A 26,038-nucleotide genomic window follows, 5' to 3' on the forward strand; every position below is an offset into this window, starting at 1 on the left:
TATTGTCTCTCATTGATGTATTCACGATAGTTAGGAAGTGCTGTAGTCCGTAGCCGGCCATGAGTCGGAGAGCATTTCCCACGCTGACTGGCTAGGTGACGAAGCGACCATATGTCGCGCGTAGTGGGGTGGGGCTCGGCTCTGGAACGTAGCAACAAGCCTAAGGCCGGTATTACACTATCAAATTTCTTTGTCCAATATCTTTGTCCAGTATCTTTGTCAAAGATATTTGATAGTGTAATAGGGATCTTTGACAAATGTCGTCCAATATTTGATCAAATCTAGGCCGAGGCCGTATATTTGATCAAAGAAATCGCTTGTCTTCTGTTCACTGCAATGCGATATGTTAACACGCGGAGCGCTAGCATCGCTGCAGCGTTCTGTCGTCTGTAGTGTTTTTATAACCATTGCCGGTAAATACTATTGGTGTGTGCCGACAACTACAGAATTAATAGAGATGTCTGAAGCTTATGAGGCGCTTTACAACGTGAGGCACCCTGAATAAAGAATAGATTAAGAAGATTGGAGACCTAACCTGACCTAACCTAACCTAACATAACCCTCTCCTGTAGCAAGGAATCGGAGTGTTATAGTGAGCCTGTCTTCTGAAGATGTAGCAGTTCTTAAGTGAAAATTGTGCTTTGTGATATGAGGATACACTTCATTGAGCACATACAGAAATGTATGCTCATCCATTCTTAAGTAATTGATGTACGACTTGGCGTCTTCCACTGTAAGCTCACGTAACAAGTTTTGTTGAATGCTTTTATCGTGTCGTCGTAAAACCCACGGCTTCACCCAGATTAGATTAGTTTTTCGTTCCATAGATCCGTGCTGAGGAGATCCTCGTGGATGTGGAACATGTCGATTTTTTTTAAGCTGAAATAAAAATACTAATGGTATGAATAAATACATCATTTGTTTCTATTAAAAATTTCGCCAATGGAGTAGAAGGAGTTGGCCAGTAGTAAGTCTTTCAGGCTCCTTTTAAACTGATCTTTATTTCTAACTAAATTTTTTATGTTTCCTGGCAAATTATTGAAGATGAGTGTTCCTGAGTAGTGGACCCCTTTTTGAACTAAAGTAAGTGTTTTTAAGTCCTTGTGCAGATCATTTTTGTTCCTGGTATTGTATGTATGAACTGAGTTGTTTGTTGGAAAAAGAGTTATATTATTTACGACAAATTTTATTAAGAAGTAAATATACTGAGAGGCAGTAGTTAACCTGCGAGCCGGAAGTCTAGTGAGACTGTCATTTGGGCCTACGAGAGTTATAGGTTTTTTTTGTTTGTTTCTCATGCCTAGATAACTGTACAAACATATCGTTGCATGTATTGTAATAATCATTACATATAATGATCCACATGCAACAATATCTCTACGGAAGTATCTAGGCATGAAATACAAAACAAAAAAAGCTAACCTGCAAATCTCGTACGTCCAAACGACAGTCTCACTGTACTTCTGGCCCGCCAACAGTTTCATTTTCTTTCTTATTTTCCCCCAGTACCAATGCAAGAATCTGAAGTACCCAGTTCTTTGAAGAGGTTTCTGCAGGAGGTCCGTGAATTTACTCCAGAAATAATACGTATTACACGCTTTTGGACCTTGAAAACTTTTGTTTGACTTCAAGATTTACCCCAAAATATTATCCCATATGACATTATGGAATGAAAGTATGCAAGCTTTTTCATTTTTATGTTGCCTATGTCTGCTAACACTCGAACTGCAAATACAGATTTGTTAAGGCGTTTCTGCAGTTCTGTGGTGTGCTCCTCCCAACTGAATTTATTATCAAGTTGTAATCCCAGGACTTTTAAGACTGTCAACCTCGTATGTATGGTTCCATTTTCTCCCCCCACTTCTTTTCCGCATGTGCACACAATGCAATTGGAGTACGTAGAACTGCTGCGGTTAATAACAAGTTGTTGTCAGCCATCTTGAACTTTGACGAAAAATTTGATGACAGTGTAATACCCCTTGTAGCGCTACGTCAAAGATCTTTGTCAAATATATTGGACGGAATATTGGATCACATCTTTGATCAAATCTTTGACAAAGAAATTTGATAGTGTAATACCGGCCTAAGGCCGGTATTAGCCTGGGAAATATACATGACGGGAAGTACCACCATCTTGGCGCCAAAGTCACCTATTTTGTTTATTTATATTTAATAATTAAAGTCATTTATGTCAACATGAATACTAGGAGTGGCCTCTGGATGTTTAAAAGTATTTATCATAATTTTGCCTCATTAAAATTCACACCCGTTCATTAACAAATGCATATCTTAGTAAGTACGAGCTTGATCGGAAATCCACGAACTGTGACGAAACTAGTAAGAGATTCGGACTGCGCGCCTAAGTTGGCAGTCGGTGTTAAGAGCTTTTCCTGTATTGTTAGATGGTAGCCATGCTCTCGGTTACGAGTAGTTTGTGACATGAGTGTTTCATTATTGATCTAATAGGAATAAAAGTGATATTACGGCATTGTGAATGTTAATTTCGAGTAAATAGATACCCCACAGTTGACCGACAGCAATTTCAGATAATTAGCTTCCACCGACAGAGACAAGCAGTGCGCCAATGAAGAATCTGCACGGGACGACATTTACGAGAGCTGCACCGCGCAAAAGTAGGAGGAAATCCGACGACATGACCCACCAAGGCGGATCAAGTAAGGTCCGACTTCCACTCGCAAATTCCAGGTGGAAATGTTGACCAGTTATACTGTAGGTCACATACACCACCCTCTATGGACTCGCGCCTAAGCTGAGTAATAACAGTATCAGTTTAGAAACGAGGGGATCTTGCAACTGACAGCAGATTGCAAAGACACTAATTCGGATTAACGTTTTTCGTAGGACGACTTTTAAATCGTAACACGGCGTGGACATTTTTATCTGAGAGGGGCACTTTCATTGCAAGGGAAGCAGATTCCTTCTTGCTCTGCATACATAACATGAATCCGCTAACCATAAACATTCAGGAGTGAAGGAATATTCTTTTGAACACACTTTCTGCGTATCAGATACCATTGTAACAGAGTTTCAGTGGCTGAGGTCAACTGACTGTTCTAGACGTCAGCTTCAGCTGATGCTACTGTTCTAAAGATGGCCTAATACCAGGCCGAAACCGGTCATTTTAATAAAATAACCATCGCGATCTAGTTTTTTTTTTCACTGATATATGTTCTGCCTATGACCATGAACAGTCATATGGCCCGAAAGCCGATAAGACGTCCTCTGCAGGTGCTTCGAATGGCAGTTCGAACACACCAGTAGTTCTAATGTGTAATCCTGCATGGTCGGCTTTGTCCACGCCGACGTTACAGTCAGCGTGACAGAAACGGAGCGTCATTGATAATTTTAACATAAGCGGCGTTACTGAGGTTCGAGAGATGGATACGCAGAAGTTCCGATGGTGGGATCTTCACCTCCTCACGGAGGAAACATGCCATTTCTAAGGCTTTCGGTCGTGCATATTCCGGACAAAAGTTGAAACGTAATGTCGATTTGCTGAACTTATTTGCCACGATCTCAGTGCGCGAAGCCCGCGCGCAGGCTAACTCGCAGTCTAAACAAACACGAGCTCACACGCAGCGCAGGCGCAAGTACACTTCCTCTACGGGCAGCCGCTAAAGCGATTGCCAATTGGCTGTCCGAGCATTACTCACGGCCAGACTAAAACTTCCATACATCAACCATGTGTCTACAGTCTGTACTAGTACATCCATTTTGTATATTCCCGTGCAGGCAAGACATTTTACTTGAAAGTCGCTTGCCCGGTGTCGGCGCCTGTGTTATTCCGAATTAATCTACATATATACTTCGGTAGCCACCACGCGGTGTGTGGCGGAGGGCACAATTCGCGCCAAAGTCATATTTCCCCCCATCTGTTCCACTCGCGGAACGCGCGAGGGAAAAACGACTGTCTGAACGCCTCAGTACAAGCTCCCTTATCTTTGAATGATCATTACGCGATTTGAAAGTTGGTGGTAGTAATATATGCTCTACATCCTCGGCGAAGATTGGATTTCGGAATTTGGTGAGCAGCTCCTTCTGTTTAGCGCGTCGTCTATCTGCAAGTGTGTCCCACTTCAAACTTTCTATGAGATTTGTAACGCTCTCGCGATGGCTAAATATACGGTCACGAATCTTGCTGCTCTTCTTTGGACCTTCTCAATCTCTTGAATCAGACCCAACCGGTAAGGGTGCCATACAGACGAACAGTACTCTTAGGACTGGACGAACTAACGTATTGTAAGCTGTTTCCTGCATCGCCTCAGGATTCTTCCAGTAAACCGCAATCTAGAGTACGCCTTACCAGTTACTTGTGAAATCTGACCATTCCATTTGAGATCATTTCGAATAGTCACACCCAGATACTTGACTGATGTTACCGGTTCCAAAGACTGATGATTTATTTTGCACTCATACATTAATGGGGATTTTCGCCTTGTCATACACAGTAGGTTGCACTTACTATTATTGAGAGATAACTGCCAGTCATTACAAAAAAATGGTTCAAATGGCTCTGAGCACTGTGGGACTCAACATCTGAGGTCATAAGTCCCCTAGAACTTAGAATTACTTAAACCTAACTAACCTAAGGACATCACACACATCCATGCCCGAGATAGGATTCGAACTTGCGACCGTAGCGGTCGCGCGGTTCCAGACTGAAGCGCCTAGAACCGCCAGTCGTTACACCACGCATTTATTTTCTGCAAATCCTCATTGATTTGTTCACAACTTTCGTGTGATACTACTTTCCTGTAGACTACAGCATCATCGGCAAACAGTCTAAGGCCGCTGTCAATACCATCAACGAGATCGTTTATGTAAATCGTAAAAACCAGAGGACCTATTACGCTGCCCTGGGGCACACCTGAAGTTACTCTTGTTTCTGTTGAAGTTACCCCGTTCAGGACGACATACTGCTCCCTGTCTGTTAGAGAGCTTTCTATCCAACCGCATATGTCGTTGGATATAACACACTTTTTGTAGCAAGCGACAGTGCAGAACTGAGTCAAACGTCTTTCGAAAGTCGAGAAATATGTCATCATCCGGGGAGCCGGTATCTAGAGCCTGTTGTACGATGCAAAGTTCCTTCGGACATGCATGCATGTCCGAAAGAAAAGCCGCTGCGGCTGCTACAGCCATTATGAAATACAAGAAATGTATTTGGACTTGCGAATATGGACAACCAGCAGCTGTACAATGTAATGACGACAGTAAAAATTTGTGCCGGACCAGTACTGAAGGCCGGATTTCCCGCTTATCCCGATCGGTGACCTTTGACAATCCGACCAAGACTCACGGCAGTACCCAAACTTCCATATGTCGTCACAAGTGTGTCTACAGTCTGTACTCGTACATCCATTATGTATATGAATGTGTTATTCCGAGCCGACCGGGGTGGCCGACCGGTTCTAGGCGCTACAGTCCGGAACCGCGCGAGCGCTACGATCGCAGGTTAGAATCCTCCCTCGGGTATGGATGTGTGTGATGTCCTTAGGTTAGTTAGGTTTAAGTAGTTCTAATTTCTAGGGGACTGATGACCTCAGAAGTTAAGTCCCATAGTGTTATTCCGAATTACGATGCATGCCTGTCCGAAGGAACTTTGCATCGTAATTCGGGGTAACACAGGCACTGTAATACCATATTTGTCCGTCGTCACCGGGCAAGTGGCTTTCAAGTAAAATGTCTTGCCTGTGTGGGAATATACATATGCTTTAAGTTTTCACCGTGGATCATTTAGAAACGTGTCGCTTGTCGAATGGTTCAAAAATGGCTCTGAGCACTATGGGACTCAACTGCTGAGGTCATAAGTCCCCTAGAACTTAGAACTACTTAAACCTAACTAACCTAAGGACATCACACACATCCATGCCCGCTTGTCGAATGAATCGCAGTTCTTGTTACTCCAGGTCGATGGTTGTGTCCTTACACGCCTTCATCCAGGCGAATGGCTGCACGAAACATGCATTCAAAAATGGTTCAAATGGCTCCAAGCACTATGGGACTTAACATCTGAGGTCATCAGTCCCCTAGACCTAGAACTACTTAAACCTAACTAACCTAAGGACATTACACACATCCACGCCTGAGGCAGGATTCGAACCTGCGACCGTAGCAGCAGCGCGGTTCCGGACTGAAGCACCTAGAACAGCTCTGTCACAATGGCCGGCGAACATGCATCCCGCCAGAGCTGCAGGCCGGTGAGTTCCGAATTATGCAGTGGGGTACATTGAGTTGGGCTTCCATGGGATCTGGTGGTAATCGAAGGCATAATGACACCACTGAACCACGTGAACATTATTGCGGACACCTGCTTCGCTTCTTGCTTGAAGTCTTCCACTACGGCAATGACATCTTTCAGCAGGATAACTCTCAATTTGGCACAGTCAGAATCGTGGTACATTGGTTTGAGGGGCATTATAGTGAACTCACATTGATGTCTTGGCCAACGAATGTGCCTGATCTGTATCCACTGGACCATATATCGAGCGCCAGCTGTGTGCCTGTACACCACCATCCCGTAATTTGCGGGAATTGCTTGACCTGTGCGTAGACATTTGGTGCCACATACTTCTGTAATCCTGTCAATGACTTGTAGAATCCATTCCAAGCAGAATCTCTGTGCGTTTTGTTTGAAAAATGGAACAGCACAATATTAAACAGGTGGTCTTAATCGGTGTGTACCGCTGTCAGCCGCAAGCCACAGCTGCTTCATGAGAACCGCTCGGTAATGCATTTGGCTGCGATGGCTGCAGCCGGCAGCCGTGCAACGGCACCTTTATCCGTGATCGTTTGAGGCAGCGGCGGAAAACAGCCGTGCCAAGCCCGCTGCAACTGTCGGCGAGCTTCTTTCACCCACACTACTATAGTTACGACAGTAAATTGCAGACGACCCTTTGAAACCAATAAAGTAACAGAGATTTGTTTTCGTTGTTTGTATTGTTTATCTGGGCGACATTTAATTTTACGAGACACAGTATCTGAAACTAGTTGCGAAAATGCGCGGGAAATTGAAAAGGCTATCCCGTTAAGGTGTGTTCACACGATCCCTCATTTCTGTTCGACTTTGCGCATGCGCTTACATTTCCAACAGTCAACGCACGTACGCGTATTTGTGCATGCGCATTTTTCTCGAATTGGAGGGCGGGCGTCATAGTGCACTGTTTGGCAGGCTACCAACATCTGGGCTCCAAGTGCATTCCATAGTGTATTGTGTTGAAGTGATGCCGTAAGGCAATTTATATGCTATAAATTAGCCGGCCGCTGTGGCAGAGCGGTTCTAGGCGCTTCAGTCCGGAACCGCGCTGCTGCTACGGTCGCAGGTTCGAATCCTGCCCCGGGCATGGATCTGTGTGATGTCCTTAGGTTAGTTAGGTTTAAGTAGTTCTAAGTCTAGGGGACTGATGACCTCAGATCTTAAGTCTCATAGTGCTTAGAGCCATTTGAACCATTTTCTGTAAATTGCAGACTAAACAAAGCACACTAAACAGCCCCCCCCCCCCCCCCGTAGGTGCAACCACAACGGAGGGGTATCTGTTGAGAGGCCAGACAAACGTGTGGTTCGTGAAGAGGGGCAGCAGCCTTTTCAGTAGTTGCACGGGCAACAGTCTGGATGATTGCTGATCTGGCCTTGTAACACTAACCAAAACGGCCTTGCTGTGCTGGTACTGCGAACGGCTGAAAGCAAGGGGAAATTACAGCCGCGATTTTTCCCGAGGGCACGCAGTTTTACTGTATGCTTAAATGATGATGGCGTCCTCTTGGGTAAAATATTCTGGAGGTATAATAGTCGCCTATCCAGATCTGCGGGCGGGGACTTCTCTGGAGGACGTCGTTATCAGAAGAAGGAAAACTGGCGTTCTACGGGTCGGAGCGTGGAATGTCAGATCCTTTAACCGGGCAGATGGGTTAGAAAATTTACTAAACAGATTCAGAAGGATGTAGGTTGCAGTAGGTACTGGGAGATGAAGAACCTTGCACAGGATAGAGTAGCATGGAGAGCTGCATCAAACCAGTCTCTGGACTGAAGACCACAACAACGACAACAATACGCAGACAGACATATCGTTTGGAATGCTGCTTCTAATGATTATTTAAATAAAAACTTGAGAACTGGTGCCCTGAACGAGTATTAGATAAGAACTCTCCGATCATATTACTGTAAAGAATAAGATTCGTCTCGAATTGGGAAAACGTAGAAGAAGAAGCGTACAAATTTATGAGAGGTGCATATTAAAATTGCAGTCGAATGATCATTTTATGTCAGCTTAATAGCACAACTGAAGAGCCTGGCGTCTGAACCAAAGAAAACAAAGGATAGGTGGAGCTCCCCAACAAACTGCCAGAAACTGAAACGAAGGATATTGACAACGGAAAAAATACAAAATTGGAAAAGACAACCTCCGTTCTAGTGGATTCTGATGTCTACGGCATTCCTGAATTTGTCGAGTCCGACGATGTTAATATGTAAACTTTTTCGGCTGATGTTGTGGAGGCAACTTTTTGTGAAATAAAACACAAATTACGTATTAAAAGTTAATTACACTTCACATTGCGATGAACAACCTCCCTTAAGTATCTCTCAGGTTCAGGAATACTCACCGGGCTGCTTTGTTTTGAAATGCGAAATAAATATTTCGAACTGGTATATAAGTCGCCGGTTACCACCTAAAGATATGTTATTGCTAGCCTCATCGCTGCAGTTTCCAGTAGAAAAACTAAAATCTCGTTGTAACCACCCTATGAAATTTTCGAACAAAGTGTCGCCGTCAATTTGTATATCTCGTATCTGTATGATTTAGATACTGCTTACCCTTAATCATCTTTAGCAGACGGTTTGAACAATAAGGCGACGCGTGGACACGAGAACACGTGCGTTATTTCTACTGATTTTGGTGCATGCGTTTCAGTTGCCGTGCGTTTGCGATTGCGCACGAGGAAAGAGTCATCGCGTGAACAAATTGTCTTCAATCAAACCCAATACTGCTCGTTGACGGGGAGCGTGTGGACGTTCTAGAACTGAAGCGCACAGCTGTAGCTGCCGCAGCGGTATTGTGCGCGCTGGGCAACGCGAACTGCCGACGTCACCCCTACCATGCTCAAGTGACAGTCACTTAGGCTGGTATTACATTATCAAATTTCTTTGTCAAAGATTTGATCAAAGATGTGATCAAATATTCCGTCAAATATATTTGACAAAGATCGTTGACGTAGCGCTAGAAGGGGTATTACACTGTCATCATATTTTTCGTCAAAGTTCAAGATGGCTGACAACAACAACTTGTTATTAACCGCAGCAGTTTCATGTACCACAATTGCACTGTGTGCACATGTGGAAGAGAAGCGTGGGGAACAAAAAGGAAACATACCTGGGTGAAGCCGCAGGTTTTACGACGACACGATTAAAGCATTCAACAAAACTTGTTACGTGAGCTAATAGTCGTACATCAATTACTTAAGAATGGATGAGCATACATTTCTGTATGTGCTCAGTGACGTGTATCCTCATATCACAAAGCACAATATTCACTTAAGAACTGCTAGATCTGCAGAAGACAGGCTCACTGTAACACTGCGATTCCTTGCTACAGGAGAGGGTTGGGTTAGGTTAGGTTTGGTCAGGTCAGGTCAGGTCTCGTCTCGTCTCCAATCTCCTTAATCTATTTTCGTATTCATCGTGCCTCACGTTGTAAAGCGCCTCATCAGCTTCATACATCTCTATTAATTTTGTAGTTGTCGGCACACACCTATTGTATTTACCCGCGATGTTTATAAAAACACTGCAGTCGACAGAATGCTGCAGCGATGCTAGCACACCATGTTGTAACATGTCACATTACAGTGAACACAAGACAAGCGACTTCTTTGATCAAATCTACAGCGAGGCCCTAGATTTGATCAAATATTGGGCGACATTTGACAAAGTTCCCTATTACACCATCAAATATCTTTGACAAAGATATTGGACAAAGAAATTTGATAGTGTAATACCGGCCTTAGTTAATTTGATAGACACATAGTTGTAGTACTACCAGCTTCACACTAGCAGTTGCCCCATTTCTTGGTCTGACACACATAGTAACAGACGGTCCAGCTTAGCCGTTCTCGCGTGAGAACTACCAATACTATCGAAATAAAAACTTCCTGCAGACGACAGCTCTTAATAAATTACATACCATCCGACAATAATAAGTAACAGGCGTGATCAGAAACATCACATAATATTTCCACCATCGGTGTGAGCCTTGTTGTGCGAGGTTTACGTTGTAACGTAGGTGACACGTCCTATGCTAACAGTCTTCTTCATTGCAGTAGTCACCTACGACACCACGTGCACTCCTTTGCCGTGGTGACTGGAGCTATGAATGTAGGTATGTACATGATTCATTAGCAAGAAATGAACTTAACGGTAAGTGCGTTATTCGACTTCTCGACAATAAAAGAGAGAGGGATGGTAAAACTAAATAATGTGCTGATTGAACTTTGTTGGCCATATGCAGTACAGTCATAGTCTGTCAGTAATGAATATTCAGGAGATTTTTTGCTGAGTGACGAGAGACTGGGAAGCAACGAGTAATTTTGGTTTGGATTCAGCTGAGCAAGGAGTAAAGAAAGTGTCACAATCTGTGGAAGACACTGTGGTGTCACCGCCAGACACCACACTTGCTAGGTGGTAGCCTTTAAATCGGCCGCGGTCCGTTAGTATACGTCGGACCCGCGTGTCGCCACTATCAGTGATTGCAGACCGAGCGCCGCCACACGGCAGGTCTAGAGAGACTCCCTAGGACTCGTCCCAGTTGTACAGCCGACTTTGCTAGAGATGGTTCACTGTCTACACACGCTCTCATTTGCAGAGACGACAGTTTAGCATAGACTTCAGCTATGTCATTTGCTACGACCTAGCAAGGCGCCATATTCTTCAAGAATGTATTCTGAACAGATAATATTGTGACTCATGTACCGTCAAGAGCGACGTTCATCATTAATGGATTAAAGTTAAGTATCAAACTAATTATGTCCGCTTTCTGAATTCTCATTCATTGTCATGTTCCAGATCTCACGTCAGTATAGTTCTTCCCTCTTCACGCCAGCCTGCGTGAGCTAAAACGCGTGCATTTCGGCCTCCACTCGTAACACGGTGTTGGCTCTTCTGCCAACACAAAAGACCCCATCTCACGAAGGTAAAGGCCATTAGGAAAGAAATGGAAGAAAACACGGCAGTTTCCCTGCTTAAAACTCATTAATACGTGAACCACAGCCTTCCTGGAAATAGTGGAAGCACTGAAGGTTTTAAAGACGAAAAGATAATGGGAAGTAAGTATATGCAGATAACAGCGCCGTTGTATTTTGTACAACACTTGGCTTATTTTAACTCCCATCGTTTCCGGTCAGCTTCTCGGAATACTGGCGGCTGCTATTCCTTATTCCTCGCGATAATACTGTTCTTGCCGTCTGACCCTCTCCGCTCCCTTTTTACGCCTACTTTACTGCCCATAAACAATTTAGCCAGTAACTGCTTTTATGTTGTATGGAATACAACACACGGTCGCTATCGTTCTGATTGTTTTCCGTCGCCTTTATTCCTCACTACGCAGTTTTTTACGTAATGTAACTACAATTCTGTTTTGTTTTTTCTTGTTTTTAATGTTATTGAGTAGATTAGTACATACTCAGAATGTTTTTATTAGGTGGAGCCCGGTAAAACGTGAAGATATTCCTAGGATTTTGCATGAGTTAGAAGAAGCAGAGAATGAAAAATAAAAAAAAGTCAAAAGCAATCAGCTCGAAATTTTGAGGAAAGCGATTGAGTGAGAAAGAAATAACAAACGTTGCCCATAATTCCAAAACTGAACTTTAAGGGTAAAGACGGAGAGGACGATGATGAGACTTGGCTGAAGATATTTATGTTGGGAAGGATAAAATACGAAATGGTGCAAGTGAAGTTTATTGAAATCTTCAAAAATTAAGAAAAATATAGTAGAAATTTTACCTGATGCAAGGAGAATACTAAGAAATTCCGTACCTCAAGATGATGTATTTTTGAAACTTTGTTCTTTTTAATATTATACAATTTGTTAATAAAACTATATACCCAAAAACACATTCCATTTTGAACAGAAAATGGTTAAAATATGTTACTAGAAACATTTAATCTAAAATAAGACCAATAATTGCATCAAGACAACGTGCTGTATTTAGTAGCGGACCACTCATGTGACAAATACTGTAACGACCATTGGATGGTTAATAATTAGCGTATTCCTAGTAAAATTAATACTTACCGTACCATAAAATCAAAACCGGAAACTAGAATAAATATAACAACAAAATACGAAGGCAGTACTTTCCTAGACTATTGGTAGTGATGGAGTGAAGAGAACCATACTGTTACAGAAACAAGCGTTTGTGATCTGTTACCCAGCTCTTACGTGTAGAAATGAGAAAGAAATATGAAGACAGTTTCATAAATGATAAGGAAACTTCACTATACGTACACAATTTAGGATAACAGAAGTTATTTCATTGTGCAATATTATCTTGCTCTGGCGATCATAAGCAACATTCTCTGCCAAGTTTAAGGTTACCTCATCTTCTTTCGTGAAACATAAGAAGCATTATCGGAAGTCTTCCTAGCACTTGCTACAGCACCTTTCCCCTACTTAGTGCTCATACAGTGACCGGCACATTCTTCTACTGTTTTGCGATGAACCCGCTGGTCTATCCTTCATTCAAAATGCCTGGTTAAGCGAACATTCCTAGCATTAGAAAAAGACCTACAAACTCAGAAAAGGAATCATCTCACACTTCCAATCATATTCTCCACAAATGAAGCCCTAAAATAGGTTTCGAGATGTGCCACATAATATCCATATTTTTATTTTTATTTATACTTCTCTCATAATTTTTTGTCTGCGTTAAAAGTTACGTTAATATTTATATTCTTTTGATGTATAATATTTTATAAACAACTGATATATATACAAAAACTATAAAATGTCATTCTACGTAAACTGGCGAGGCCTCTGTGTTAGATAAGAAAGCGTGTGTTCCCCTTTTGTATATGCATGTGGAAAAAGAGAACAGTCAATTAACTCTCACAGAGTCAAATATCACAATTCTTTATTTAGTACTGAAAGACACTTAACTTTTATAGTTCTTCATTGCTGTGCCTGAATTAAACACGCGTGAACTAGTTACATTGAGGTGACAAAAGTCATGATATACCTGCTAATATAATGTTGGACCTCATTTTGCCCGATATAGAGCAGAAACACGACGTGGCATAGACTCAACAAATCGTTGAACGTTCCCTGCAGAAATATTGAGCCGGTCTCTACAGCCAACCATAATTACTAAAGTGTTGCCGGTGCATGATTTTGTGCACGAACTGAGCACTCGATTATCTCGATTATATACCGTAAATGTTCGATGGGAATCATGTGGGGGGGATCCGGGTGCCTTGTTGACCACCTGGGTCCATGGCTCCGTGGGGTCTGCGCCACAGTCGAACCATACCATCAACTATTACCAACTGAAATCGGGACTCATCTGACCAAGCCACAGTTTTCCAGTCGTCTAGGGCGCAACCGATACGGTCACAAGCGCAGGAGAGGTGCTGCAGGCGATGTAGTGCTATTAGCAAAGGCACCGCGTCGGTCATCCGTCGTAGCCCATTAACGACAAATTTCGTCGCACTTTCCTAAAGGAGACGTTCGTCGTAGGTCCCACAATGGTTTCTACAGTTATTTCACGCAGTGTTGCTTGTCTGTTAGCACTGAGAATTGTGCGCAAACGCCGCTGCTCTCGGTCGTTAAGTGAAGGCCGTCGGTCACTGCGTTGTTCGTGGTGAGAGGTAATGCCTGAAATTTGGTATTGTCGGCACACTCTTGACACTGTGGATCTCGGAATGTTGAATTCCCTAACGATTTCCGGAATGTAATGTCCCATGCGCCTATCTCTAACTACCATTCCGCGTTTGGAAACATTTCTACATCAACTGCGTGAGTGCAAATGACAGCCCCACCAATGCACTGCCCTTTTATACGTTGTGTACACGATACTACCGACATCTGTATATGTGCATATTGCTATCCCATGACGTTTGTCAGTTCATTGTATACAGATGTGACTCTTGAATGCCAAGCAAAGAAGCATTCGAAGACACTGAGCTGCGTTAAATGACAAGTCTGTAGGTCTCGAATTCTGAACGTTCTAATTACAGTTATTACAACACTCGACCACTGGGTACACCTAGATACTCGGTACACACAAGTTTGACATAAGCTCGGCAGAGTGACGACGCGGGGTCTGTTTCCACCGGAAGCAGAAGTAAATTCGATCTGAACTTCAGACGGAACTGCGGCGCTTCTCCCGCGCGGCCGTATTTCATAACCGCTGTGCGGCGGCGGCGACTCACAATTCCTGGAAGGCGAGGGTCAAACTTCATCCGGATTGCCGCTGCCGCTGCTTTAACATACAGCATCCATGCTTTGGTCGACTGCTGGTGTCACATTACCGATGATCGACGACACCGCAGATGGAATCACTGATGACAGAAAAGGGGCCGACCGTAGTGGCCGAGCGGTTCTAGTCGCTACAGTCTGGAACAGCGCGACCGCTGCGGTCGCAAGTTCGAATCCTGCCTCGGGCATTGATGTGTGTGATGTCCTTAGGTTAGTTAGGTTTAAGTAGTTCTAAGTTTTAGGGGACTGATAACCTCAGAAGTTGAGTACCATAGTGCTCAGAGCCATTTGAAACATTTTGAACAGAAGAGGGACAGTACTCTGCCGTTGTTTCCAGCGCAGTGTGGTCGAACAGCATATAAAAACTAAGAATAAAAATGTTAAATTGTAAAGAATCCGACATTATTTAATGGAAAGCAAAAATAATATACAGGGTGACAATTGTTGAACTATATGAACTAAAATCGTCATAACTTCTGAACGGTTTGCGTTAGGACGTTCAAGCTGCTCGGTTGTCCGCAGGACGTGATGGGGATTACTATGCGCTGTATGGTTTGGTCTAGCGACGAAGCCTCATTTCATTTGGATGGGTTCGTCAATAAGCAAAACTGGCGCATTTGGAATCCCCATTTCGCGATCGAGAAGTCTCTTCACCCTCAACAGATGACTGAGTGGTGTGCAGTGTCGTCACGGAATAATCGGTGCGGTCCAAAGCGACCCAGATTTCGACAAGATGGAGCTCGACCTCATCGAAGCGGGAGAGTATTTGATGTCCTGGAGGAGCACTTTGTGGACCCCATTCTGGTTCTGGAGTACCCAGACCCATTGGCATGGGCATAGATTGGCCGCCGTATTCTCCGGATCTAAACACATGTGACTCCTTTTTGTGACGCTATATTAAAGACAAGGTGAACCGAAATAACCCCGAATCCATTGTGAGCTGAAAACAGCCATTCAGGAGGTCATAGACAGCATCGATGTTCCGACACATCAGTGGATCACGCAGGATTTCGCTATTCGTCTGCGCCACATCATCGCCAATGATGGTAGGCTTATCGAACATGTCATAACCTAAATCCGAATATCTGTAGGGACGTTTAGATGTTGAATAAGATGTGTGCACGCCGTAGTTTGTGACTACTTTAATATTTTTTGCATATAGTTCAATAATTGTCACTCTGTACTTAGTATTTTCGAGAATCCGATAGTGGGAGAATGACCCTAATTTGAACCACCTGTATGAATCACGTAACATGGAGAACATGCTTATCTAGAAAATTCGGAGGAAAGTCATTGGACATTGCAGCTCACCGAACAGAGTTTACACTGAAAGGCCAAAGAAACTGGTTTAGGCATGCGTATTCAAATACAGAGATACATTATGTCATCAAAAGTATCCGGACGCCCCCAAAAACATACGTTTTTCATATTAGGTGCATTGTGCTGGCACCTACTGCCAGGTACTCCATATCAGCGACCTCAGTAGTCATTAGACATCGAGAGAGAGCAGAATAGGGCGCTCCGAGGAACTCATGGACTTCGAACGTGGTCAGGTAATTCGGTGTCACTCGTGTCATACGTCTGTACGCGAGATTTCCACACTCTTAAACATCCTTAGGTCCACTGTTTCCGATGTTATAGTGAAGTGCAAACGTGAAGGGACACGTACAGCACAAAAGCGTACAGGACGACCTCGTCTGTTGACTGACAGAGACCGCCGACAGTTGAAGACAGTCGTAATGTCTAATAGGCAGCCATCTGTCCACATCATCACACAGGAATTCCAAACTGCATCCGGATCCACTGCAAGTACTATGACGAGTAAACTTGAATTTCATGGTCGAGCGGCTGCTCATAAGCCACACATCACGCCGGTAAATGCCAAACGACGCCTCGCATGGTGTAAGGAGCGTAAATATTGGGCGATTGAACAGTGGAAAAACGTTGTGTGGAGTGGCGAATCACGGTACATAATGTGGCGTGGCGATCCGATGGCAGGGTGTGTGTATGACGAATGCCGGGTGGACGTCATCTGCCCGCATGTGTAGTACCAACAGTAAAATTCGGAGGCGGTGGTGTTGTGGTGTGGTCGTGTTTTTCATGGAGTAGGTTTGCACCCCTTGTTGTTTTGCGTGCACTATCACAGTACAGGCGTACATTGATGTTTTAAGCACCTTCTTGCTTCCCACTGTTGAAGAGCAATCCGGGGATGGCGATTGCATCTTTCAACACGATCGAGCACTTGTTCATAATGCACGGCCTGTGGCGGAGTGGTTACACGACAATAATATCTCTGTAATTGACTGGCCTGCACAGAATCCTGAGCTGAATTCTACACAACACCTCTGGGATGGTTTGCAACGCCGACTTCGCGCCAGGCCTCACCGACCAACATCAATACCTCTTCTCAGTGCAGCACTCCGTGAAGAATGGGCTGCCATTCCCCAAGAAACCATCCAGCACCTGTTTGAACATATGCCTGCGATAGTGTAAGCTGTCAACAAGGTTATGGGTGGGCCAACACCATACTGAATTCCAGCATTATCGATGGAGGGCGCCACGAACTTGTAATTCGTTTTCAGCCAGCTGTGTGGATAGTTTTGATCATATAGTGTATATAAAGAGGCAGAAAATGGTGCTGCGGTCGGCGACGCCTGTATTAGATAACAAATGTTAACAGTAGTTAGATCGGTTACTGCTACTACATTGGCAGGTTATCTAGATTTAAGTGAGTGTTATAGTCGGCGCACGAGCGATGGGACACAGCATCTCCGATGTAGCGATTAAAGTGGAGGGTCTCCCTATGACGAGTTCACAAGTCTGCCGTGAATATCAGGAATCCAGTAAAACCGCTGCGACCGGAAAAAGATCCTGCAAGAACAGGACCAACGATGGCCGAAGAGAACCGCTCAACGTGGCAGAAGTGCAACCCTTCCGCAAATTGCTGCAGATTTCAATGCTGGGTCATCAACAAGTGTCAGCGTGCGAACCATTCAACGAAACATCATCGATATGGGCTTTTGGAGCCGAAGGCGCCCACCCGTGTACTCTTGATGACTGCACGAAGTAAAGCTTTACGCCTCGTCTGGGCCCGTCAACACCCACATTGGACTGTTGATGACTGGAGACATGTTGCCTGGTCGGAAGAGTCTCACTTCAAATTGTAGCGAGCGGATGGATGTGTACGGGTATGGAGACAATCTCATGAATCCATGGATCCTGCATGTCAGCAGGGGACTGTTCAAGCTGGTGGAGGCTCTGTAATGGTGTGGGGCATATGCAGTTGGAGTAATATTGGACCCCTGATAGGTCACGATATGACTCTGACAGGTGACACGTATGTAAGCATCCTGTCTGATCACTTGCATCGATTCATGTCCATTGTGCATTGCGACGGACTTGGGCAATTCCAGCAGGACAATGCGTCACCCCGCACGCCAAGAACTGCCACAGAGTGTCTCCAGGAACACTCTTCTGAGTTTAAACACTTCCGCTGCCCACCAAACTCCACAGACATGAACTTTATTGAGCATATCTGGGATGCCTTGTAACGTGCTGTTCAGAAGAGATCTCCACTTCCTCGTACTCTTACAGATTTATGGACAGCCCTGCGGGATTCATTGTGTCATTTCCCTCGAACAGTACTTCAGACATTAGTCGAGTCCATGCCGCGTCGTTTTGCGGCACTTCTGCGTGCTCGCGGGGGCCCTACACGATATCACGCAGGTGTACCGATTTTTTTGGTTCTGCGCTGTTTTTTGCAGAAATCGACGCGAGTTTGACTTCATCAATGTTTTATTGTGTCAGAAACATTTACAAAGTTTTGAGTTTACTAATTTTAAGTATGCAAACGAGGTAGTTGTCTATGTGAATGAAGATCCGAGAGCTATTGATCCACGTAGTTGTTGATTTCCCCACTAATGGAACCATTGGTGGACCTATTGTCTTATTTCTTCACGTGTTGCTGTGGATGCCTTTGAATATTGACTGAATTAGTGGAACGCCGTTTCTTGGCGATTTTATTCCTTACTCAGTCTTTCGACGAATTCATAAGCAGCGACACACGAAACACGGCAATAAGGACAAATAAAAAATTACGCCACGCTGCAACCCAGTAATTGGAAACCTTTTGAATCAATGAGCAACCTGTGTTTAAAGTAACTCGCAATCAGGTGGCAGTGACGCGAAGGCTGCATGTGTGCATAAAGGAGCCTGATGACTCGAAATCCTAAACACCAAATAAGCTCACCGTACAAAAAATTAGTCATTCCTAGCATCGTTTAATACCGTGTAATTCCGCCCCTGGACTTGATAACCTTCTGGCTTCAGTTAGGAAGTGAGTCCACAAGGTTGTGCAGGTACATCTCATCCAAGTTAAGTCACTCACTGAGCATTTGGTGGCGCATTTCAACCAACTTGTGGGGATGCTGATATTTTCTAGCCGACTTGTAAAGGCTTAACGATTCATCTGTGCATGTGCACTGGGATGACTAATTTCTTGTCCGGTAAGCTTCGGGACTGATGACCTCGCTGTTTAGTCCCCTAACTCCCTCAATCGATCACTCAATCAATCCGCTAAGCTTACTAATTTCAAGAACACATAAATTATGGAAAACAAATTCCTCCGAATGGCAAAATATACACCCAGTTATCTACCACACTCAGTCATTTATATCTGTAAATCTCCAAAGCCCGAAAATTCATGTGACAAATCAGCAACAGGCCGACTTCGTGGCAAGTCTCACCGACCGACATCGATACTTCTCCTCAGTGCAGCACTCCGTGAAGAATGGGCTGCCATTCCCCAAGAAACCTTCCAGCACCTGACTGAACGTATGCCTGCGAGAGTGGAAGTTGCCATCAGGGCTAAGGGTGGGCCAACACCATATTGAATTCCAGGAATACCGATGGAGGTCGCCACGAACTTGTAAGTGACTTTCAGCCAGGTGTCTGGATACTTTTCATCACATAGTGAATATCGTAGAGACAGAGGCGCACTCGTAGTATGGAGCCGCTGGAGGCGTGGCTCAGCGGACGCACAGCGTGTGATCCGCCTAATCCCGCGTAGCCCCTATCAGCGTCTGACGGAAACTTTCAGTTCCATTGCCAACTTTGACGCCGGTAGGGTGATATCGATACGTGATAGCACAATTCGGCGTAACGAGAGATGTGCAGGACTTCAGACTGTGAAGTGAAATGGCTGCCATCCTTCGAAAGAAGTGAAATAGCTGCCATCTTTCGAATCATAGCCCGCCGTTGTGATCTACGCGGTCAGATTCCAATCCGGAGCGGTTTTCTTTAGATTTTGCGTAGGACTTTGTTTCATGACACACGAACCAAAAATTGTCGTGAATCTTCACCAGTCTTTCTCGTATGTGATATCTGTTATGCTCATGTAGCCACATTGCACGTTTCCCAAACGCCTAACATTTTCTTGACTGCTTCATAATGAGAGATTACTCACACTTGTTAATATTGCTTATGAAATTGATCGATCGTTAAAACCTACAAAGTGGATTTTCTTGGTGAATTTTATTCAACAAAATTATCAGCGCAAACAACGTTCATCATTCAGTCCCTGTAACGTATGTTCTCACCTCATCTTGCTCCTTATACACAGTACCAGCAAGCTATAATGCAGCAGTTTAAATTTAGCAGACAGGTTTCTTTCACGAAACGAAACGTGTAAGGTGATGAGTAGTGTGCTCAAAAGCTCTAAGGAGTAGTAAATAAACAAAATGCATCCGGATCACTACTTTTTATTTACCGACAACTGGTTTCAATCTGCACTGCAAATCATCTTCAGGACTGGCGCTGCAAAGGGGAGTGTATCAACGTTGTGTGAAACTTGCTCTAAGAAGTAGCAAGTTCAACGTACCTGTTGCTGAAAACAGTTAAAGAATCATGTAGTATGAACATACTTATTCTACAGAAAAGTATTTGTCATATCTGTCAGATTGCGTCTTCGAGAAACTTCCATTCACATTAAAAATTTAAACAACTAAGGCCGTGGAAGGAAGGAAGTTTACTCTTTGATATCCTGACGACGTTCAGGTCATTAGAGACTAATTACAAAAACGAATAAACAATGATCAGGTAATAAATGGCATCTTATTTAAGCAACAACTCCCCTTCCACCTAAAGTAATTTAGAGAAACATTGGCACGCTTAAGTCAAGATGGCCAGACCGTGATTTGAACGCTGTTCCTTGTAAATAAAAGGATGCAAGATCAGAGTTTAACATTCCGTCGACGACGATGTCATTAAAGGTGATTCGAGGATACGAGGCCAGTGTCTCAATTAAGCTGCCAAATAGCTCGGTAGCTGAAGACAGAGAGGGATAAAAATGAAGCTTAGTTGCATTGTCAGCAATCATTTTATTACAAGTAACATGCTCAAAATCCGGCTAATGAAAATTATTTTGCCACAAAATAAATTAAATGTAAGCAATGTTGGTCGTGTGTTACAGGTAGAGGCGGATGTCCCACTCTCTCCCGGGTTCTTCGCACCATACGGGAAGTCTGGACGGAATCCGACGCCAGCTCCCTCGATAGGTAAGTGTTTATTCCTGGCATGAAAAAACGAATAATGTGTTTATTCCTGGGACGGAAAAACGAATAATCTTACATGATCAAAGTAACTACTCGTTTTCGTTGCAAGCTTGATATCGAAAAAGAAGCTGATCAGACTCGAGAAAAAGTATACTTACCTATCACAAAATGTGTTTCAGCGCTCTGTAGTAAACCATATTTGTTTGTATTTTTGCATTTAGGTCAAAATAATGCTAAAATTCTGATCTGGTCACTGTTCCAAACACATCTCCCACTTTTGGAACAATCTGAGTTAGATATAGAAAACTAAAAGCCAGGCATGTCAGCTGAGTTATTTTCGTATCCCGTGATGAATAGATGAGCAGTTTTCCCATGTTCAGATGATATATTTGTGGTCGTACCGTATATCTACACTCTCCCCCCCCCCCCCCCATTATTTTCACCTGAAGCTGAATTCTTGTGGCTTCTAAATAAACATCAATTAAGTACATTAAATACTCTTGCTTCAACATACAAATAAAAAAAGGTAAATAGTATTTATTTTTCTCCGTAAAAGTTTTAGCAAATGAGCTCCTCACAGTCTTTCATCACTATGCTAGCTACAAACGTTTTTTTTTTTTTTTTTTTAAAAAGAATCATATACAGTATTTCTGCCAGGGGCACCACCACTGTCTTTCGTAATCTGTCCAAAGTATCAGGATCGGACTTCGCAGAAAATAGAGTTGGTAGGTGGACGTGTAATAAACGTAGACAAGATGCCTGATCTTATATTTATCTCTGAGTGGACTCTAGCTAATCACATATTTTCAAGTAATCTGAGATTTCCGCTTTGGTAGCTGTGGGATCAGCGCAACAGATTGCTAACCGAAGGGGCCCGAGCTCGATTCCCAGCCGGGTCGGAGATTTCCTCAGCTCTGGGACTGGGTATTGTGCTGTTATTATCTTCGTATCGTCATAACTGACACGAAAATCGACGGCATGGAGTCACATGACAAGTCTAAGCCTATGTGCTTCATACCAGCGTACGGCTTGACCCTAATGAATATTGTCAGTTGTGGAAGCACACTGTCGTATCGTCTTTCCACTGTTGAAGTGGTTGTATGGGCACATAACGAAATCAAGTGAATTTAAATAAATAAATAAATTTAACGTTCCCAGTTCAGTTACTTTCGACGGGTATTTTAATGAGAAAACCACTTACGTAACTGCTTATATTTGTAGGAACTGTTTTTCGGTATACCCTCCAAGACACAAAAAAAAAAGATTACAATTTCAGAAAAATTGGATGATTTATTCAAGAAAAACAGCTTCACTAATTGAGCAAGTCAATAACGCGTTGATCCACCTCTGGCCCTTATGCAAGCAGTTAGTCATCTTGGCACTGTTTGATGGAGTTGTAGGATGTAGAGATGCGTCGTTCGCGAACTAACGGGTCCAAAGGAACGGTTCATCAAGATGAACGGAACGAATGATGAACAAATTCTAAGGAGCGGTCTTTTATAGTTAACTTCGGTCGCGGCTTTCAACTTATAGTTCCCGGGAACGTGAAACGGTCGGTCTCGTTCCCGCAACGGCACGTCGGCCGGTCTCGTTCCAGCCTCCGTCCCGCTCCCATCTGCCTCGGTCTCGCTCGGACGAACTCGTCCTTCTTCGCGTGGCCACTCGTCGCAGTTCCACTGCCGATTGCTCATAGTTTGTTCAGTATAGAGTTGTTCGTTTCGTTCGCTGCGCACACCCATTCTGTTTCACACCTTTTTTGAACTCTGAACTTTTGGTTCTTTTCGTATTTTATTCACCGTCCATGACCGGTAACTAAAATGTAATTTATAATTACGTAAATTACATAAAATTACGTGGTATGTAATACATACATCTTTTCACGTAACATAACGGCATATCAGACGCCACTATTTCGATAAACAGCAGAAGAAATACCTGTAAAAAGGCAAGATTTTTTTTTATTACACATGCAAAGGAAGTCGGCACGGCACACACGAGTAGCCATTTTCCGTCTTTTTTTGATCCAAAGTAAAAGAGCATGTTCATTGTTATGGAAGGCAGGGCGACTTACAACCGAATGAAGTCCGTGTTCCATAATCGAGTGTCTGGTGTCACATTTTGTAAAGAGAATATGATAACTTCTAAAATATTATTCCAGTGGTACAGGGTGGCGCACGAAATATCGGCCCCGAGTACTGGACTGCTCACTGTCGCCTACCAATTGTCATCTATTGTTTCGAAGTTGTTGTTTGCATTAGCTTATTTGTTATTTCTTCACTGCCTAACTATTACGTGTTTATCTATTCTGCTAGTAGCGGTCAACAAATCCTGCGTAATTGGCGAGCAGTCTGTACTCGGGGCCGGTTTTTCGTGTGCCAACTTATATTACTTCACTGCGATCAGCCACATAACGCTACAGTTGGCTAAATGAGAGATTTTGCAGAATCACGAAAATTACAAGTGTGTGAGTATTATGTTATAAATAAAAATTCTGTACTCCAGTGCGGAGGCAAGTGTCCCCTCTTGGCGCCTTCCATCTTCAGTCACCTATGCTAGTAATTTTCAGTTTTTCATAAGAACCGTATACCAAGCACAATTGAACGGTGAACGAATAAAAATGAACGGTTCCCAAAAAAGAGCAATCACCAGTGAACTAGTTCCCAAGAATGAACGAGTCTGGCCATCTCTAGTAGGATGTCGTCCTGAGGGATATCGTGCCATATTCTGTCCGATTGACTTGTTGGATCGTCAAAATCCCGAGCTGGTTGGAGGGCTCTGCCCATAATTCTCCAAACGCTCTCAATTTGGTAGAGATCTGGCGACCTTGCTGGCCAAGATAGGGTGTAGCAAGCACTAAGACAAGCAGTAGAAATTCCCGCCGTGTCCGGCAGGCATTGTCTTGCTGAAATGTAAGCCTAGGATGGCCTGCAATGAAAGGTAACAAAATAGAGCGTAGAATACCGTCGACGTATCGCTGTGCTGTAAGACTGCGGCGGATGACAACCAAAGTGCTCCCGCTATGAAGAGAAATGACAATCCAGATCACCACTCCTGGCTGTTGGGCAGTATGGCGGGCGACGCTGAGGTTCGTATTTCACCACTGTCCGCGGCTTTTCCAGACTAGAGTAGGATTGTCTTCAGTGATGAGTCGCGCTTCGAAATGAGCTCCGATGACCAGCAAAGACGTGTCTGGACACGTCCCGGACAGCAGTGGGATACCAGCCTGACTGATGATGGTCTGGCTGGGGTGCTATTTCTTTTCATAGCAGGATCCCTTTGGTTGTCTCGCAGCACCCTTAAGGCACAGCGGTACGTCTACAATATTCTGCGCCCCGTTTTATTACTCTTCATGGCAAGCCATCCTATGCTTACATTTCAGCAAGATAATACCCGCCCACACTCGGCGAGAGTTTCTACTGTTTGTCTTAGTGCTTGCAAACACTGCCTTGGCCAGCGAATTGTCCGGATCGCTCCAGAATTGAGAACGTCCCATTTGAGAACGTTTGGAGCATGATGGGGAGGGCCCTCCAACGAGCTTGAGATTTTGACGCTCTAATGCGCCAACAGGATAAATTTGACACGATATACATCAGAAGAACACCCAACAACTCTATTAATCAATGCCAAACCGAATAATTGCTTGCATAAGGGCCAGAGGTGGACCAACGCGTTATTCACTTGCTCAATTTGTGAAGCTCGTTCTCTCGAATAAACCATTCATTTTTTCTGAAATTGTGATCATTTGCGTGTCTCTACATGTACATCACATCTACCGATTTCCGTACCATCCGTAAATTTATCCATTTATTTATTCTTAGAATGTAATTTAGCTTGCATCGGTTTGAAAATCAGCCTTAGCTGATTACTTGATTTTTTATTTTGTGACGTTAATCGCTATTTCACATCTGCAAACAACAACAATCTAGTTGCGGAGTAGATGTTGGTTAGAGTCCAGTTAGTAACCTCTGGATTAAGCTTCAGATCTCACTAGAACAGATCGGAGGAGGGCAAGATCGAATCACGTCTCTAGAGTTCAGACCAACATTGCTTAACGTCATGGAGGTCAATATGCTCTCCATCGATGGCCGGACGTCGTCACGGTATTCATAGTCATTTAAGGGTCCTTTCGTGAACATTTTCAGAACAAATTTGAACCATTTGTAAGAAAAATAAAATTCAACCGAAAAAAATTTCGTATAAAAATTGGTAGCTGGTGCAATACTTTTGTATGTACTAACGTTATAAGTATGCCGTGCTAGTCCAGCAAGTATACAGAAGAACTGCTGCGGTATTTGGAAGTTAGGAGAGAGCAGCTGGAAGATTGAAGCTCTGAGGCGGGTCGCGATTCGTTCCAGGACAACTCTGTTGGTAAGAACATTACACGCAAAAATTTAGGGTCGAGATTCGAGTCTTGGGCCTAGTACACAGTTTTTAGATGTCACGAAGTACCTTCAATACCTATACTCTGCTGTAGAGTGAAAGATTTAATCCATCTTGTAAACTAATTCGCTCACCGGGAAGCATCAACTTAACCAGTCTCCCAATGAAAAGGAGTCGTGCATTTACTTTCCCTACTAAAAAAATTCGTATGTGGTATACTACTCTACCTCGCTCCAAACAGTCGCGCCGTGGCATTCAAAATAAGTCGTTGACTCTAGAGAGCTGTCCCTCATATTAAAATGAAATAGCAAATGGACATTAGTCCAGTTACGCGTATTATGTAAACTTTTATTCCCGAACTGCCTGCCCGTACAGCAGGTGTCTATTGCACGTCAAGTCCTTCCTGATACCACAACTAGAGATATTAACACTCTACACGAAACATGAACAGCCACGAACAATGTTGGAGCTCTGCCGGTATTATCGACTAACAAGGAAATATCACCAACTTGACTTCTTATTTTAAGGTGTAAAAAGAACACATGCAAGAATTCAGCCCCAGCAATCGATCCCGTCCGAAAAAGTGGGCCATTATTCTGATCGTACACAGTTATGACCTGAAAG

The 26,038-nt window shown here is 43.7% G+C and overlaps 1 protein-coding gene across 1 annotated transcript in view; it reads left to right on the forward strand.

The window, feature by feature from the left end:
* Positions 1–26,038, forward strand: part of LOC124722571 — a 262,057-nt gene that overhangs the window by 53,805 nt on the left and 182,214 nt on the right. The window contains exon 3 of the mRNA XM_047247710.1: positions 20,953–21,037. Within this exon, the coding sequence (XP_047103666.1) occupies positions 20,953–21,037 (85 nt within the window). The remainder of the gene's footprint in view (positions 1–20,952; positions 21,038–26,038) is intronic.

This window comes from Schistocerca piceifrons, chromosome X (genome assembly GCF_021461385.2).
Source record: "Schistocerca piceifrons isolate TAMUIC-IGC-003096 chromosome X, iqSchPice1.1, whole genome shotgun sequence".
NCBI classification, from domain to species: Eukaryota; Metazoa; Arthropoda; class Insecta; order Orthoptera; family Acrididae; genus Schistocerca; species Schistocerca piceifrons.